At 39.7% G+C, this 14529-nt stretch overlaps 1 protein-coding gene across 5 annotated transcripts in view; it reads right to left on the minus strand.

The window, feature by feature from the left end:
- Positions 1 to 6430: 6430 nt before the first annotated feature.
- Positions 6431 to 14529, minus strand: part of Nbea (neurobeachin) — a 643202-nt gene continuing 635103 nt past the window's right edge. For all 5 annotated transcript variants that reach the window (XM_074043550.1, XM_074043551.1, XM_074043549.1 and 2 more), the window contains 4 exons: positions 13892 to 13993; positions 11850 to 12046; positions 10749 to 10900; positions 6431 to 8258 (listed from right to left, as the gene is read on the minus strand). In XM_074043550.1, the coding sequence (XP_073899651.1) occupies positions 8168 to 8258; positions 10749 to 10900; positions 11850 to 12046; positions 13892 to 13993 (542 nt within the window). In that variant the 3' untranslated portion in view covers positions 6431 to 8167. The remainder of the gene's footprint in view (positions 8259 to 10748; positions 10901 to 11849; positions 12047 to 13891; positions 13994 to 14529) is intronic.

Below are 14529 nucleotides of genomic sequence, written 5' to 3' on the forward strand. Positions count from 1 at the left end.
GTTTCTTTACCTATTTGTATTCCTTTTATTCCTTCTTCTTGCCTAATTGCTCTGGCTAGGAATTCCAGTACTATGTTGAATAGGAGTGGAGATAGTGGGCATCCTTGTCTGGTTCCTGATTTTAGAGGGAATGGTTTCAGTTTTTCTCCGTTAAGTATAATGCTGGCTGTAGGTTTGTCATATATAGCTTTTATAATGTTGAGGAACTTTCCTTCTATTCCTAGTTTTCTTAGCGCTTTTATCATGAAATGATGTTGGATCTTATCAAAGGCTTTTTCTGCATCTATTGAGATGATCAAGTGGTTTTTGTCTTTGCTTCTGTTAATGTGGTTTATTACGTTTATTGATTTTCGTATGTTGAACCACCCCTGCATCCCTGGGATGAAGTCTTCTTGGTTGTGGTGAATAATCTTTTTGATGTGTTGCTGAATTCGGTTTGCCATTATTTTGTTGAGGATTTTTGCATCAATGTTCATTAAGGAGATTGGCCTATAGTTCTCCTTTTTGGAGGTGTCTTTGCCTGGTTTTGGGATAAGTGTAATACTGGCTTCATAAAATGTGTTAGGCAGTTTTCCTTCCCTTTCTATTTCGTGGAACAGTTTAAGGAGGGTTGGTATCAGTTCTTCTTTAAAGGTCTGATAGAATTCAGCAGAGAATCCTGATATACATTTATATGTTTATTTGTTGAGGGTCAGAAAATGATACTCTGACCCTCAACAAAGTAGTATGGTGCTTTGGCATGCTGCATATTTTGAATTAAAGAACAATGGACACTGGATGGTGTCAGAAGCAGTCTCAGGTCTCTGACCTTCTGTCCTCCTGTCTCTCATTATTCTTTTCCCCCTGCAGTGAGTCATAGAAACCAGAATTCTTCTTCTCTATTGTGAGTCTTAGAAACTAGAACCCCTTTCCCCAAAGCAAGCTATAAAACCTACAAATATTACTCTAATCTTACCCCGGCTTTCTGTGTAAGAGCTGGCCTTAAAGAAACTCTCCTACGTACCTTGTCTGACAGTAGATCACAAGATCCTCATCCTGGAAGGGCTTCTGGCCTGTACTCAAGAGGAACAATTGCTGCAACTGAGATGCTAAGAAGTTTCAAACAGACAAGACTTTCTAGGTTTCCCTTCTTGGTCTATTACGTTATCTTAGATTCATTTTGTCCAATCACACCTCTACATGGATGTTGATCCTTCACCAAACCTAAGCATAAAAATGGACAGTTTTCCTTGAGTCTTTGGGTCTTCATTATGAAGGCTCCCATGTTGCATAAAACTTTGATTAAACAATTTTACTATGCTTTTCTTTTTTAATATATATATTTTTTATGAGAGTGTTTGCTGTGATCCTTATGAAGGGTGAGGAAAGGCTTAGTATGTAGGTTCACAGTTCAATGAGCAAGAATGACATATAAATGACAGTGACAATACACTTTTTGCCCAGGACACAAAAAGAAGAAATCCCTGTAGTTGAGTTACCATGCAGTAGAAGAGAGAAATGAATCAATAAGCAGTAAGAATTCAGTAATGTGGGTACTGTTATATCAGTATTTGCACCCCCCCCCCATTCATATTTTCCCACCTAGTCCCTAATGTGATAGTATTAGGAGGTGGAACTTTTGGGGGAGGTGGTTAAGTCATAGGGGCAGACCCCTCATGAATGAAACTAGTGCCCTTATATAAAAGAGGACCAAGGGAGATTATCTGTCCCTTCCATTATGTGAGGCTGTACAAAGTGACATGTGTCAAGGAGTTCTCACTGGACTCCAAATCTGCTAGAATCTTTATCTTGGCCTTCCCAGCCTGCAGAGCTGTGAGCAATAAATCCAGTGTAATTTGGCTATAGCTGCTCAAATGAACTAGGGCAGGTGCTAAAGAAGGCTTGTGTACAAGTGCCATGTACACAGTGAGCAGGGAACCTACTGGGCAGTGGAGGGGAGGCTTCCTAGAAGAGGAAGCACTGGGGCTAGGCACCATGAGAAGAAAAGTGTTCCTCAGGAGGGGTGGCCAAGATGCAGACCTGAAAGCCACTGAAGGAAGGGAAAGACAAGAATAGTGGTCCAAATTTCTGTGATGGGTCTACAAATTCAAAGTGGTCCCAGGAACCAATTTGAGCCAATTTGAGCTGGTGGCTCATGCCTGTAATCCTAGCTATCAGGAGGTAGAGGTCAGAAGAATCACAGTTCGAAGCCATCCAGGGCAAATAGTTTGCCAGACCCTATCTCAATAAAACCCATCACAAAAAAAGGATTGGTGAAGTGGTTCAAGGTGTAGGCCCCGAGTTCAAGCCCCAGTACCACACACACACACCAAGCCAATTTGCATAGTTTTAATGTTTCAAAATGCACTTTTTTACAGAAGTGTAACAACACACACAGATTATCACTTTATAGCTCTGTGAATGTTCCCATTGGAAACCTACCTGGTATATTAGTTATCTTTTCATCACCGTGATCAAAGAACCTGACAGAAACAATTTAAAGGAGGAACAACTTATTTTGCCTCATGATTTGGAGGGCTCAGTCTATGACTGTTTTGGCCCTGGTGGGAGCATGTCCTCAGAAGACAGGAAAGAGAACACAGCAGGAAGGGGCCAGGGATAATATGCCACCAAGAACCCGCCCCCAGTGACCTACTTCCTCCAGCTAGGCCTCCATCCTAAAGTTTCCACAACCTCCAAAAATAGGACCACCACCTAGGGACCAAGTGTTCAACACATGAGCCTCTGGGGAACATTTCATGGTAAAACCTAACACCGAGCTCTGAAATAGAGCCCAGCACCTTAGAATAAAATTCCAGTGCTCTACACATCCCCTCATGGTCATTACTAGTCACTTAATTCTAGTGGCCAAAAGTAACCATTCTTCTGAGGTCTAACAGAATATTATCAGTTCTATCGGTTTTACGTAAATGGAATCTGATGTTACCTACTCGCTTGTGTCTGACTTTGAAGGTCACATCTATACTTGGTTATTAGAAACAAAGTTGCTAAGAGCATTCTTTTCTATGTCTATGGAAATAACTAATAGGTAGTTTCCAGAATAATGTGCCCAGTTTTTGGATTCTGATCAGAAGCCACACATATCAGAAGCTCTTACATCAAACCATCTGTCAGCTCCCTCTTGGAGCATGTATTCTTTTGGATCTATACCTAAACATGGGATTACTGGGTTGTACATAGGCTGGGAATATAACTTCCTGTCAAATTGGGATTGTGTCACATTTTTCTAAGCAGGGTAAGGGTACTGGAGGTAGGGAGCTGGGTCATATAAGGGTTCTTTGATTTGATCTCAAACACTCAAAAGTACAGTTTTGACCAACTTAAATGGAGGAGGAGAAAAATATTTCTTGGCCCTCAACCAAAGCAAACTGGAGCATCTGTAAGTATGAGGGAAATTCTCCACGTAATAGCGATCAGGGTTGCTAAGAGTCTTAGTGATTTCTTAGTGAAAGGCTGATGACTCTAGAAGAAAAAGATGACTTTACTTCCTTATTTCAGAATATAAAGTTCAGGAAAAGACTTTGGGAAGTCCAGTTCAGGTCATGTCCTACTTCTGACCAGTCACTCATTTTGTGGGAGAGGATGTGCCATGGTTAGGCAGGCCTGAGTCCAGTAAGCCCCAGGACTGGGTGCTAACAATTTGTCATCCCAACAGATCACATGATAGGAAGGGGAGGAGACATTTCCCCAGAGAAAATACATAGCAGATAAATAAGAAAGGACACTGAGCAGATGCAAATAATGCATGTTCACTAGACTGTGGACGGTAATGACCATCTGTTGAACTCTACTGAGCTGAGTGATCTGCTAGGTGCTTGACATATGCTATGCGTTTGAATACTCAGAACAGTACATAATGGTGGTATTACTATCATCCCCACTTTAACTGTTGATGGAAGTAACATGCTATTTTCAAAGTGAGGCATCCAGTTATTCTAATGTGGTCTTAGGTCACAATCCCAGATTCTCTTACCCCAAAGTATCTGTCAGCTTTTCTTCCAAATGGATGAATGCACGTTAAAAATGATAATTTAGAAAATTAAATATCTCATTTGTTGCACCTTACTGGGAATTGCTATTATTAGTGTTTTTTTGGTTTGCTTTTTAGTGCCACTGGGATTTGAACTGAGAGCCTCATACTTACTAACCACTTGAGCTGCACCTCCAGTCACTTTTTGCTTTAGTTATTTTTCCAAATAGGGTCTTACACTTTTGCCTGGGCCCAACATTGGACTGAGTTCCTCCTACAAGCTTCCCTTGTAGCTGAGACTACAGTTGAACCTTAAAAGAAGGGTCCACAAGTTGAGTGATAACTGGAGCATGAAGTTTTACAGATGGTGCCACAGTGCAGGGCAGGGCAGGGCAATTTGAGGCTGCCTTGTGCTGGGGTAATTGGAAGAGGGATATCTGTGGCTCCTGGCCATACCAGCCAACTTTGCCATTTCACCCAGTAATCTGGTGGTCATCTGTTTACCCATATGTTCAGTAAATAACATCTTGCTAAGAATCTACTCTGAATCCAAAAACATGAAAGAGTCTCAGTGCCCGAGAAGTTCACAGCCATGGGAAGAAGAGATAAGTTTGTTGTGACAGTGCTACTGCTCCCTGCTGTGATGGTGACATGTCAGGCTTGGGGAAGCCAAGCCAGTGCTCAGGGAAGGCTTCACATAGAAGGCACCTCTGGATTGAAGTCTGTAAGGAAAAGAAGCAGTGTTACGATGTTAGAATTCTTTAAAGTATCTAGTATAGATATGTGATGTGCCGATTTATACTCTATTTTAGGGACAGTTGAAATGTGCATTCCTGATCATTTAAGTCAGAAAGTCAATTCCAGACTCCTAAGGGGAACCAGAGGCTTTATTAGTTGAAATATTACATACTAAAGATGGCTTTTCAGTGGGAGAAATTATTGACTTCTAAATTAGCATAAGATGACAGAAATGGTCTTTCATGATGAAAATAGTGGTGCTTAGTATATATGAATTCAGTGTACACTGGTTAATGTATTTGAGAGCCCTTTCCTGTCTTTCTATAACCAGGACATAAGCGTGCTCTCCTGGGATGGTGCCCAAGATGTGATATCTAAATGGTTGGTTTAGATGATTCTGGCTGCTGATTACATTACAAGGCTCGTGGGATCCCATTTCCAGATGACTGGTGCTTCTGCTTTGGGTATACCATCAATAAAAAAATGGTTGTCAGATCACCTTAAAGGAACAGCCCTTGGACTTCAACAAACTCACAAAAGAGTTGCAGGAATGTTCTTATGGCTGCTTGTTAAGATGTGTTTAAAAAGTATTTACATGTGGCAGAACTTGATTCTGAAAGCTGTTTTCATCGTAACATAGTGAGAGCATGGGGCTTGCGACCATTTTTACCTGCCAAACATACTGTGCATGACCAAGTGAGTTCAGCTGAATTTTCTACAAAAGTTAAAGTGGGCGATGTGGGCAGAGAGGCGCCCAGGCAGGATAAACTCAGACAGGGGGAGTCCTCAAGCACTTATAGATGGATGGGCAGGCCTGGGGTGTGGTCACCTCGGGGGGAGTGACCAGGAAGATTTGTCCTTCATGAAGGAAGGGCTCTAATGGGTTTGGATTTTAGCCCTCTAATTGTGTGGTTGAAAAATGTGCCCAATGTCACCACATCAGCTGGTCAGCAGGTTTGGGGAGAGTTCAGATGATGGTGGGGGGAAGAAGGGAGCACTTTCAGGGCACTTGAGGAAGCAGCAGGCTGCTAAAGTCATTGACAGGCTGAGAAGGGCAGGGTTGAGGCAGCCAGCAGAGGTTTCTGGTTTGGGGATAGGATGGAGAGAGTGAGAGGGGCCAGCTATTGTGGGGTACCCGGTGGCTCTGTCCTTTTCCAGATAGAGGCATTACTTGCAGTTCTGTGACTGTCTGGGCCTGTTTGGACTGCAGCCTTGTTGCAGCCCGCCCTTCCCCTGCCCCCATACACACACTGATTTGCTTGGTTGAAGTCCCATCAGCAGTCCTCCTGCCTCCCACTGTGCTGTGGCCAGCAGCTGCCAGACTCTTCCAGGTCTCTGTCCCTGCCTGTGCCATGCTTGGTTGATGATGAGTTCCACACAGTATGATTTCAAATGAAATAGCATTATCTGATGATACTCATGTAAGGTGTTATAGCCTTCATTATTTAGTTTCTTTTAAATAAAATAAAAAGAACCCCAAAAAAGTAGATTATGCCGAATAGACCACCAGGGCTGTTTCCTCTGATCACTGTTGCCCCAAATCCCTGCCAGACGGTCAGGCAGAGCAGCTTGTTTTCCAGCAAACAACGGGGCCTCATTAGGGTTGCATTTCTTGTTTTCAGATGCAGGCCCTTACAAAGGGCCCTGCTGATTCCTTAAACTTGTGTGACAACATGACAGATGCATATGAGTGAAGTGTCCAATGAAATGTGAAACAATCAGTGAATTCTTTGCATATTTTATTTTTCTTTTTTTGATTTCCAACTCACACACATCTGGCATATTTTACATCTTTGCAATAAAACATGGTTACAATAGCTTAAGGAATTTATATATCCAAAATATTTCACCATGATCTCAAGATGAAATGAACTTGTCTTCCAGATGTTCAGTATCCTCCCAGTTCTAAGCTACAAACTCAAGATATTGCTTACAGCCTGGTGATGAATAACTTAATCATTACACTGATTCCCCATAATTTCAGAATTTCATAAATACAAACAACAATGAAGAAGGAATAATTCAGTGCTAAAACTTACTAGTACAAGGTGGATAACAAATAAGTAATCACATCAATAAATAATGATATGTTTCTGGTGCAAAGTGCCAATACAAAGAACCCATTATCTTGCTTTATCTTTTTAAATAAATGACTGCAAGTGAGTGTAAATTCTGAGAAAATTACATTCCTGTAACATGCCTCATAGCCCTACCGACACAATATGTACATCTATGACAATACAGTCACCAAATATACAAAGAAGAAACATGAATAAAGTATATACCCCTGGGTGTATAACTGGATCAGTACAATGTATGGAAAATCATTTGATAGCCATCATTTTACATCATAGAAGATGAAGTGCCTTAGGCTAAGAATGTGACTTTAGGTGAGAATTTCACAAGAACTTAAAAGAGTATCTTCAGTTATTGTTGTAATAAAGTCTGACTTGTTATTAAAGAAACTAAGCTATTCATGAACCAAAGAGGGAAAAAAAAACAGTTAGCATCATTCTCCTCCCCAAATGTACAAACACTAAGCCTGTGGGATGACTCTGGAAGAGATGTCCAGGTGTTGGGAAGTCATTACTGTGGAACTAATGATCATGACTCCTATCATACAATAAAAACCAGGACCTCATCCCTAAGCCCCCTTCCTGCTGTGTCTTCAAATTATAAAGGGTAGGGCTGAATTTTCTTTGTATAAAGTACCAAAAATGGCAAATAATGGCTTAGTATCCAAATGTTTTATGAGCAAATTTCACTTAGAAGGGATGAATTTAGATTAAAAAGTGAAAACCATATTTTGGTGAATATGTCAAAAATTATTGATTGAGCCCAAATTCAACCCTTTCATACAAGCTGTGTCCTTGGACAGATCGTTCTGTTTCATAGCATGAATGCACCTATTCCATTGAGACATCGGAGTAAAGAACATGCAAGTTGTAACTCCACAATAAAATTAAGAAACGTTTTGTTCTTTATACAAGGTTTTACTTTTACAAAAGTATCCCTTTAAATAAGATGCATCTGATGTACAAAGTATCAAACGTGATTTTTTTTCTCAGCTTGAAAAGAGGCTGGAAATGGGATGCAGGTTAGGTTCAAAGCTTAAACTTTGTAACAACTGGACACAAGGTTCCTCAGAATTGTCAAAAGTCTCTTGTGACACATCCTACAACCTTTTCTCAATAAACAACAATATATGAAATAATTACCAAAACATCTCCTAATTCATATAATTTACATGATATAAGCTTGCTTGATAGCAGCTGGTGTTCAGTCCTGAAAAAACACACAAAGTGAAATGGTTGCTGACTACAATGGACAGCTATTGCTGGGTGTGATGGAATGTACAAACAGAGGCTGATGCAGACGAGTGTTCCCACCAGAGATATTGCCTTTCCATGCAGCACTTGTGCTCTCACTTGAACTTGGATTCTGGTTTTTTATTTCTCTTCAGTATCTGTTCTGATGCTCATAATGCCACCGATTAAAATCTATATTAAAAGCTACGATGCTGCCAGAAGCCATGCCAGTAATCAGAGTCCTGGAAAAGCAGAGACAGTAGTTAAGAGCTACACAAAGTTATTTATGTATTTGCTACTTTATGCTAGACAATATGCTGACCTCAAAGTTTCCCCAGTCTTAGTTGTGAGTTCATTGAGACAGGACTAAGATTTCTTCTCGGTTCTGCTGGGAGAAGCTGAGTCAGCCTTGTGTCAACCTCGATAGCCAAACCCCACTGGAGAACAGGAGCAACACTGGAACCACATTTTCCTTTTGGACAACCATTGGCTTCTCTGAGAACTTCCGGTCTTTCACCCCAACCCTCTAACTTTTCTTAGTCTTCTTTAATCACTCTATCACATCAACTCTCACTTCACACACTCTCCCTGGGCATGAGCAAACGGAGTCACAACTCCTTCTGAAGCCACAGGTGCCAATTTCCCTGTGTCTATATTGGATGTCTTTGCCTACTGAATGACAGCAGGCTGTCACAAAAACCTCAGACCCAGCACATCCACCCTGAGTCACTGTCCACCTGCTGAGCTTGTAGGCCACATCACCCAGTCCTCTTCTTTGGGCCTTCCAATCAATCAACCATCAGCTCTGAGGCTCTTTTCTTTGGGATGGGGCCTCCCCAGGCTCACTTCCACTAACTGAGCTCAGGTTTCACTACGTTCTGCCTAGACCAAATGTGCTTAATTTCTAATCCAACTCTTCATCAGATAACTACTTCTTAGAATATATAACCAATATGTGTTTGTCTATCAACTTGTAATGTCTAATCATGTACTACTGTTCCAATATATCAGATATTATAGAACAGCAAAAACTAACCAAAATTAAGAATGAAACTAAATAGCAATAGAAACTTAATTGGTGTCCTTCCTCATTGCATTTAGAGAACACAATACTACTGTAACTTTGAATATGCTCTTTGATTCGCCTTCTCTGTTCAAGCCTAGTGAATAAAGGAGCATCTTATGAAGTTGGTCCCACCCTCCTCAGTCCTCAAAAAGTGTTGATCATTTTCTTCTGTAATACTGTTCCTGCTTCTCTCATACAATGAGATCGGGATTAGTTGAGATTTTTGGGGTCAGTAATCTTATGTACCCTCAGCACTTTGCATAATACAACATCTCTAATGGTGGCAGCATTTGGTTGCAAATGAATGGATAATAGGCAGAATATTTAACCTTTTGAGAACACGCATTATTCCAAACACTATTGAAACACCCATGTACATACAAATAATTCCACAGTAAACTGCTCTATACTAAGTCCATGCTAAGTATGGGCTGCAATGCTTTGGGAAACTTTAATGATAACCTTAAACTTTCCTTTAAAAACCATCTGCTGCAAACTAAATATCTGTTCCTCAGACTAAATTAAAGTACATTCAGTACCTTTTTATTATATTATAAAGAGCTTCATTAAATTAATTATATGTCATAATATTTGAAATATTTTAAAACTAATATTCCTTTTTTTGTGTGTGGGTCTGGGGTTTGAGCTCACAGTTTGGTGCTTGCAAAGCAGGCACTCTGTCACTTGAGCCACACCTCCAGCCCATTTTGCTATGGCTACTGTGGAGATGGGGTCATGTAAACTATTTGCCCAGATGGCCTTGAACTGCATCCTCCCAATATCAGCCTCCCAAACAGTTAGGATTAAAGGTGTGAGCCATCAGTGACCAGCAAAACCAATATTCTTAAGAGAAATTTCAATAATTGAAAAAGGGTTGGCTAATAAGCTTATTTCTGTTCAATATATAGCAAAAATGATTATGTTATATGACATTTTAATAGCATAGGGTTTTATCTTATTTAGAAAATTTAAATTTTATATCCATCACATTCCTTTTATTTTATAATAATCCAAAAGTGAATTTTAGGAAATGGCAAAATCTTGTTGCAAACTGAAGACCCTGGAAACTGATATTAATTAGTTAATTAAGTTTCATGTCAACTCTAAGAAAGGATTTAAGTGTTTTAGGGGAATACACAAAATACAACAAAATAACAAAAGAGAAGTAAGTGAACAAGAGATAGGGAGACTGACTTAGGTAATGAGCTAGCACCTTGTATTTTTGAAATGGAGGACAGCTGTAGCTTACGCTACACATTTTGCTGAAGTTAGGTAACCTAGAGGCAGGCTTCTCCCTGAAATCCACCTCTTCTAAAAAATATCTCTTTTCTTTAATCTCAGGCAATCAGGCTAAGCCTGCCTGAGACAAGGTGAGGGTCAGTGAACAGAGATGCTGGTGGGAATAAGCTCTGTGTCTTTGGACTCTTAAAATGTGTCTGGCCTGTTCTTTGTCAGACCCACGTCTGAGATTTCTTGTGCCTGTACTTCCTACTAACTGGATCCTTCCTTAGGAAGCTCATTCCTCCCCTCAGTTTGTTCTTTCTGTGCTAACCTTCCTTCTATTTGGATACTTGGATCTCATTCTAGCATACTTTAACCTTGGTAGAAGGTAAAGACCTTTCCATGACAGCCCCCAGTAACTATATCTGTCTTTGACGTGGCTCACCTCTGGTCATGGGATAAGTCCATAGCTCTAATGCCAGCATCACATCCAGGGTAAATGTATAGTTGTTTGAAGTCACAGGCCTGCCAGACCTCCACCACACCATTGTCCCCTCCAGTCACTAGGTTCTGGCCATCACTGCTCAGGAGAATGGCCTTCAGAAAAAGGCAGAAAATCAACCATTTCTTTCAAATTTTTCAAAATCAAGTCATGAAGAAAAGTACTCAGTGGTAGAGAGCTTACCCTTGTATGTGTGAGGCCCTAGATTTGATCCCTAGCACAAATAAAAAACACCTAGCAATCTGAAAAGCACTATCCATTTCATTATAATTATCACCTTCCTTCACCAGTTGTCCAAGTTTTCTATAGTCTAGTCCACAAAATTTCTAATATGGAATTCATCAAAGTTCTTATATAAACAAAGGATCTTACAAAACCAATTTAATTATGAAAATATTAAAGTCCCAAAGAGAATGTTACTAATCTAATCTGGAAAGAATTTGAGACATAGATAACATGGTGTTTGATTAAATCCTGGATATTAACAATGTTGAGAGTTTTACAAATAAACAGAAGCATATTTAAAAGTTTTTTAATACTGATAAACCAGCAACTATAATTTATTTGTGAATGAAGGGCAATCAGGGACTTGTCATTCTGGTTTAAGGTTCTGAAGACAGGATTGTCAGCGAAGTCACTTTTAATGTTGTGAGGGTGCGGTGCTGAAGCAAGTACTCATGAAGGGAGCTTAAGAAGGTTCCTGGGCCAGAGGCGTGGCTCAAAAGGTAGAGTGCCTGCCTAGCAAGTGCAAAGCCTAAGTTCAAACACCAGTACCCCTCTTCCCCGCAAAAAATGTTTGCTTACAGGCCAAACCTCTAATCAAACAACTATGGTCTCCAAAGTCTAATTCATGGAGTTAATTACTTGGGAGTAAAGAAATTTTGGGTTTGTTTAAAATATCAATCTACATGAATTAATATGCTTTCTACACCAGCACACATTTTTGTGGATATGCGACCTTCTGTCGCATATCATTTAACGTAAAACAATTAGCCTTCACTCTCTTGGCTTCCATCCTGTTTAGCAAGAAACACATGGATTTACCCTTGTTGAATCATTGATCTCCATTTGAGCCAAAAGCTTCCCATTGATGCTGAAATTGCTGAATCGTCCTCGTTCATAGTATATGATACAGTGGCCTTCACTGGATACAGAAATCAAGCGTGGGAACAAGCAGTTTTCTGGTCCTTCCAGGGCTCTCAGCAGGTCTCCAGTGATGGTGTGGACAAGGCAAGGGCCCTCTGCAGAGTGGGGGACATCAATGCCCAGTTCAGTGAGTAACCACAAATCTCATGCCAGCTCTCACCGACCCAAAGACTGTACCTACATGGGCACTCAGAGTTGTTGAAAGAAGACAGGAAATGAAAGAAGTATGCTGGCCAGAGCTAAGCACTTAGCTTATATTTTAACAGAGCAAATACAGAATAACTTTTCAATAACACACACAGCTATAGTGCTCTAAACTTTTTATCTAGGCAAAACACTTGTTTTTTTTCTACCTCAGGTGATATTAATAATGAAAAGACACATTTTAAGATTATGTGAGAAAAAAGACAGTATGCTGTAGAAAGTTTCTCCTAATGTACTTTTATAAACTTCTTCAAACTTAAAGAGAATTGTCAGAAGAATAGTTGCTAATTTTCTCTAGTAGCTTCAAAATTTTAACCCTGCACTACATTGGTAAGTTTTACTTTTCCTAGTCCACAAACATAAAAGGAAAGTTAAGAAATTAATCAAGTAAATGCAGACTACAGAAATACTTTTCATCCTTTAAATAAATTAACAGTGAGGCAAGAGTATAAAAGGATGAGGGAGGAACTTACTTTGTTTTGGGGAAATTTTATCCTCACAGAAATTGTGTTGATAAATACAAAAACCCACTATTCTATATAATTTGCTATTGTATGTATGCCTCCTTATGCTCTCAAAAACAAACAAAACCCCACAAAGATGGTGGATAAATTTTATTTTTATTTTCTGTTTTTTTGTTGGTGGCACTGGGTTTTGAACTCAGGGCCTCATGCTTGCTAGACAGGTGCTCTACCACTTGAGCCACTCCGCCAGCGCTCTATTTTTATTTTTTAATCAATTGATTTGAATACACACATATTTTACAAAACAAGTGGCATTAAAAACTACTTTAATTTTTTTCCTGATTACTGAAGAATTATAAAGAATTAGGGGAAAAAAGAGAAAATAACAACTACCTCTAATATGACTACCTCTAGGAAAATAACTTTTTTTCCTTACATTTGGTGGTTTGTAACTTACTTTACTTGTTATGTACTGTTTTACACTAAATTAAAAAATATAACAAAACAAAAACACAAACAAATATGGTCTTTAGCCTTCAGACTATATCCATTCTCCATCAAGTAGCCAGAATTTGCTCCAACAACCAAATCTGACCATCTAGATCATCACTTTGCTTAAAAAACTTCAATGATTTCCCATAGTACTTAAAATGAAAACTGTAACCTTATACTTCTGGCCTGGCCACCTTCAGCCTTCCCCAGCACTCTGCCTGCCTCCTATTGATATTTCCTTTCTCCCAAGCATCAGGCTCCTTTCTGCTTGGAGTCGTCCCATGGAGAATTGTCAGGAAAGCCAGAACCGGGACCTGAGTTTCCCCATTCTTCCCCAAATGGCATTTCTTCCACAAAAAGACAAAAGAGCCAAATAGCTTTGTTACCTTTCCACAGTCCTCAGCCTTACAAAGCAAAGGATGTAGAAGAAGGTAGATCTAAAGACAAGTCTGATGTGCCCCAAATCACTACTGCATCAGGGACATTTCCCCTTTGTCTTTTAAATGTCCTTTTTAATAGCTGCATCATATGGATGTGTTGTAACTTAATTTGTCAGTGTTATGGTTAGAAGGCTGATGACAAAAACCTACATAAACCTTTATTTATATTTTATATTAATACTAGTAAATATTAACAACAAAAACTGAACAGCTGCAAAAGGCCTAGGAATTACATTTGACTACAGACAGTCCCCTGAAATAAATAAATCATAAGTCACAGTTAGCTTGAGAAAATGCTGCATTTTTCTAAAGATTTAAAATGAAAGAAATGACTTCTGACCTTTAGCACCACTTATAACAAGTCCAAGTTCTGCACAGACAGATACGCAGACAACTTCATGGTCATGGCCTGTGAGGACAGCTCTCGGTGCAGGATAGTCACCTGTGAGAAACAGCAGCAGTGAGTCACTTTAGACCAAGGGCAGTCTAAAGTGCTATACCGCTGAATCCAACTTTTTATAAAGCAATCATCAATGATTACAAAGGACACCTACTAGCTGTGTGATCATAGCCAGTTATTCACGCTTTCTGCTATTCCCTCATCTGTGATGTGGGCGTAGGTACTCTCTCCCTACTACCCAGGTTATTCAGATGACAGGATAAGTTATCCTGTGAGGTCCTGTGTAATAGCTATTCTTTTTCTCCTGATTGCTGTTATGAAACAGGTTCAATGTCAGCCAAGGCATTTACATGTGCCATGGCATGTGATCATGTTAGTATTTTATGAGGCAAGGTACTATTATCCCTATTTTATGGCTTGTAAACCCAAAACTATGCAAAGTTATTCAATTTCTCAATTTCATGCAGCTTGCAAGTGTTGGATTTGAATGGCAGCTTTCTAATTGTGAAATCCATGCTCTTACCCATTTAAAAATGTTACCTAAAATCACCAAACAGAACAGGCAGAGGCGATTTCTT

Source organism: Castor canadensis, chromosome 10, assembly GCF_047511655.1.
Source record: "Castor canadensis chromosome 10, mCasCan1.hap1v2, whole genome shotgun sequence".
In the NCBI taxonomy this organism is placed as follows: domain Eukaryota; kingdom Metazoa; phylum Chordata; class Mammalia; order Rodentia; family Castoridae; genus Castor; species Castor canadensis.